The 3,607-nt window shown below is 47.1% G+C and overlaps 1 protein-coding gene across 1 annotated transcript; it reads left to right on the top strand.

Annotated features, from left to right (window-relative positions):
* Positions 1-80: 80 nt before the first annotated feature.
* On the top strand, positions 81-3,313 carry LOC129571645 (uncharacterized; the record flags this gene model as incomplete). Its single annotated transcript, XM_055451461.1, has 2 exons — positions 81-2,924; positions 2,986-3,313. Coding segments are annotated over exons 1-2 (3,172 nt in total), but the record flags the coding sequence as incomplete, so codon positions are not given.
* Positions 3,314-3,607: the final 294 nt, after the last annotated feature.

Genomic DNA, 3,607 nt, shown 5'->3' with positions numbered 1-3,607 from the left:
ACGGCAATTTCGTCGGTATGGTCGAATTGCACGCACCAAGAAATGATAAGCTCAACCAAATGTTGCAGCGTTTTTGGAAAATGGATGAATTACCCAAACGTCATCATCGTTCGCCTGAAGAAGAAATGTGTGAGAAGATTTTTGTGGAGGGATACGAGCGCACAGAAAGCGGCCGTTTTTGCGTTCCAATTCCAATTCAGCCAAATGCTGTGCCACTGGGCGAATCAAAAAAGCGTGCTTTGCGTACATTGCGTTCAATGGAAGCTAAATTTGCTCGCAAGCCTGAATTCCACCGCAAATACGTCGAATTTATGCGTAAATTGATCGACAAAGGAATCATGGACCCATTTACCGATGTGAATGAAAATGCACCGCATTATTTTCTGCTGCATCATGGCATTGAAAGCAAGAAGAAAAAACACCGTACGGTTTTCAACGGATCAGCGCCTACTTCATCCGATGAGTCATTCAATGACATTCAAATGAAGGGTGAAAAATTTCAGGATAATTTGGTCGACATTCTGCTTCGCTTCCGAACGCATCGCATTGCTTTGGTTGGAGACATCGAGCAAATGTACCCTCAAGTATTGGTAAAGGAAGAGTTTCATCAGATGCAATTGGTTTTGTGGCGAGAAGATACGAATCAACCCATCGTCACTTATTGCCTGACCCGCGTTATGTTCGGCATGCGGTACGCCTTACACTCTGCTGTTCGTGCTTTGCAACAGGGTGCTATCGAAGCTGCACACGATTATCCAAATGCATCGGCTGTTGCTCGCCGAGATTTTTATGTTGACGATTGCATGACTGGCGGCGATTCTGCCGAAGAAGTCATCGACCTGCGGGCACAACTACAAGAAATGCTTCAAAAGTCGGGTTTTCCAATTAAGAAATGGAGTTCGAACAGTTTCAGCGTCATGAGTTCCATTCCTGATAGCGATTGGTGTTCAAAAACGCTCTTCGAAGATTCTGAAACCGAAGAAAACTCCGTACTTGGTGTTGGTTGGGACGCAATGCTCGACAAATTGCAGTTTTTCGTCGACGAAAATGCTTGGGCAGAACGGGTTACCAAAAGAACAGTCACCAGTGACGTTGCCAGATTGTATGATCCGCTCGGTCTATTGACTCCTGTCATCACTCGGGGAAAAATTTTCATCCGAGAATTGTGGATCGCAAATCTTGACTGGGATGACAAATTGCCCGACGAAAAAAGAAACCGTTGGCTTATCTTCCGCGAGACTCTGAAGAAAGTAGAACTGGTAAGTGTTCCTCGATGGATGGGTTCAGTAAGCAACACCGAGCTCGAATTACACGGATTCTGCGACGCTTCTGGATTGGCATATGCAGCGTCAATTTACTACAAAGTCAAAGATCCATCTCGTGGCATTCGATGCGGCCTACTCACGTCAAAATCTCGTGTTGCACCCGTACAATCGGTTTCGATACCGCGCCTCGAGCTATGTGGCGCGCTATTAGTAGCACAATTGATGAAATCAGTGCACAAAGCGCTCGGTGATCGGCATATCACCACCCATTTTTGGTGTGACTCTCAAATCGTTTTGCATTGGATTCACAAGGCCCCGTGTTTGTTCAAAGAATTCGTTGCCAACCGAGTGTCGGAGGTTCAAGCGATTACTCTATCGATCGGAGCCGTTTGGCATTTTGTTCCAGGCGAATGCAATCCGGCAGATATTGCGTCTCGTGGCTGCGATGCAGCAAACATCATCAACTTTGACCTCTGGTGGAACGGACCTAAATGGTTGCCATGGAGCATATTCGATTGGCCTGCACAACCGGCAAGTTTGCCCGCTGCACTTCAGCCAGCAATGCAGCATGAACAAAAGGGAGCCACCGTTGCTGCGGTCACGGTAGAAGAGTCGTGGATATTGAACAAATACGAAAATGTTAGCCAATTGATTCTGGTTACTGCATATATTTTGCGTTTCGTTCGAAATTGTAAAGCTGCTGTAGCCGAACGCAAGAAAAATGGTTTTGCCAAATCAGTTGGTATCGTACAGCCGCTATCGCAAATCCTCGAAGCTCTTCTACTCAATCCGGTCACACGTGGAGAAATCGCTGGAGCAGAAAATTTTTGGATTTTGCAAACTCAGGCGTCGGCATACGCTGAAGAATTGCAATACCTCGCCAATCGTACCGAGCTGAACAAAAAGAGTAAACTCGCCAAATTATGCCCATTTTTGGACTTTGATGGCATTATCAGAGTCGGCGGTCGTTTACAGAGTGCAAATGCATCATATGATGAAAAGCATCCAGTAATTTTGCCCGGAAATTCCACCTTCGTTCAAATGCTGATTCGCAGAGCTCACATCACTCTCATGCATGGAGGTGCACAATTGGTAACACGCTGTTTGCGGCAGAAGTATTGGTTCATCGGTGGTCGAAATGCAATTCGAAGCACCATTTTTGATTGCATCGTATGTAAAACGCATCGCAAGAAAAATGAGGGTCAACAAATGGCACCGCTCGTACAGTCTCGCGTCAACATTGTTGAGAGGCCTTTCACCGACATCAGCATCGACTATGCTGGGCCATTCGAACTGAAACGATGGAGTGGGCGGTGCAAAACGATGGTAAAAGCATATGTTTCAGTTTTCATATGCATGGCCACCCGCGCAATACATTTGGAATTAGTGCTCGACCTCACCACCGACGCCTTTATCGATGCATACGAGCGCTTTGCAGCCAGACGCGGGCACTGTCGCTCAATCCGATCTGATAATGCGAAAAATTATGTCGGAGCAAAGAACAAACTCGATCGAGTATTGGATGTATGGAATCAAAGCGCTCAAGCCAGCATATTGGCCAGTCGCGGCATCGACTGGCATTTCATTATGCCCCGATCTCCATCACAGGGCGGCAGCCACGAAGTAGCAGTCAAACTGTTCAAACATCACCTCAAGCATGTATGCACCTATTGGGGTGCAAAAATTGTCCGTATTCGAGTTTCAATCGATCATCACAAAGATTGAAGGATGTTTGAACTCACGACCATTGGGAGTTTTGAACGAAGATGCCGATGACGAACTTGCGCTCACACCAGCTCATTTTTTGGCTGGTAGTTCATTTGAATCGGTCCCTACCGATTTGCCCATCACCGAAAGCGGTACATTGGCAACCAAATGGCGCCAGTTGCAACAAATTCAGCAACTATTTTGGAAGCGATGGCAAACCGATTACATCAATTCACTTCAAGTTCGAAACAAATGGCTAAACCCCAAAGAAAACATTCAAGTCAACGATATCGTAGTGGTTTGCGAAGACAACATGCCACCAGCTCAGTGGAGACTGGGCCGTATAACCGCTACTCACCCTGGCGCAGATGGTTTAGTCCGAAATCTAACCATCCACACCGCAACCGGGTCAATCAAGCGCGCCATTCAGCGCGTCTGCAAGCTGTTGACGCCGGAAGAAACAATTGGCCTCAAGGATTCGGCCCCCCCCCCCAGGATGTTGCCGCCAGCGACAATTGAATTTGCCGTTGACAGCGAGCACGACGGCGTGAGTCGGCTTACTCACACCGTCTCCGTGCTAGCTGTCAACACAGCCGCTCAATATAGTTTTAGAAGACCTTCAGTCAGTCGTTCTA

This window comes from Sitodiplosis mosellana, unplaced genomic scaffold (assembly GCF_009176505.1).
Source record: "Sitodiplosis mosellana isolate CC-2019 unplaced genomic scaffold, AAFC_SMos_1.0 Smas_scaffold_3024, whole genome shotgun sequence".
In the NCBI taxonomy this organism is placed as follows: Eukaryota; Metazoa; Arthropoda; class Insecta; order Diptera; family Cecidomyiidae; genus Sitodiplosis; species Sitodiplosis mosellana.
This window is presented reverse-complemented; position numbering and strand designations above follow the sequence as displayed.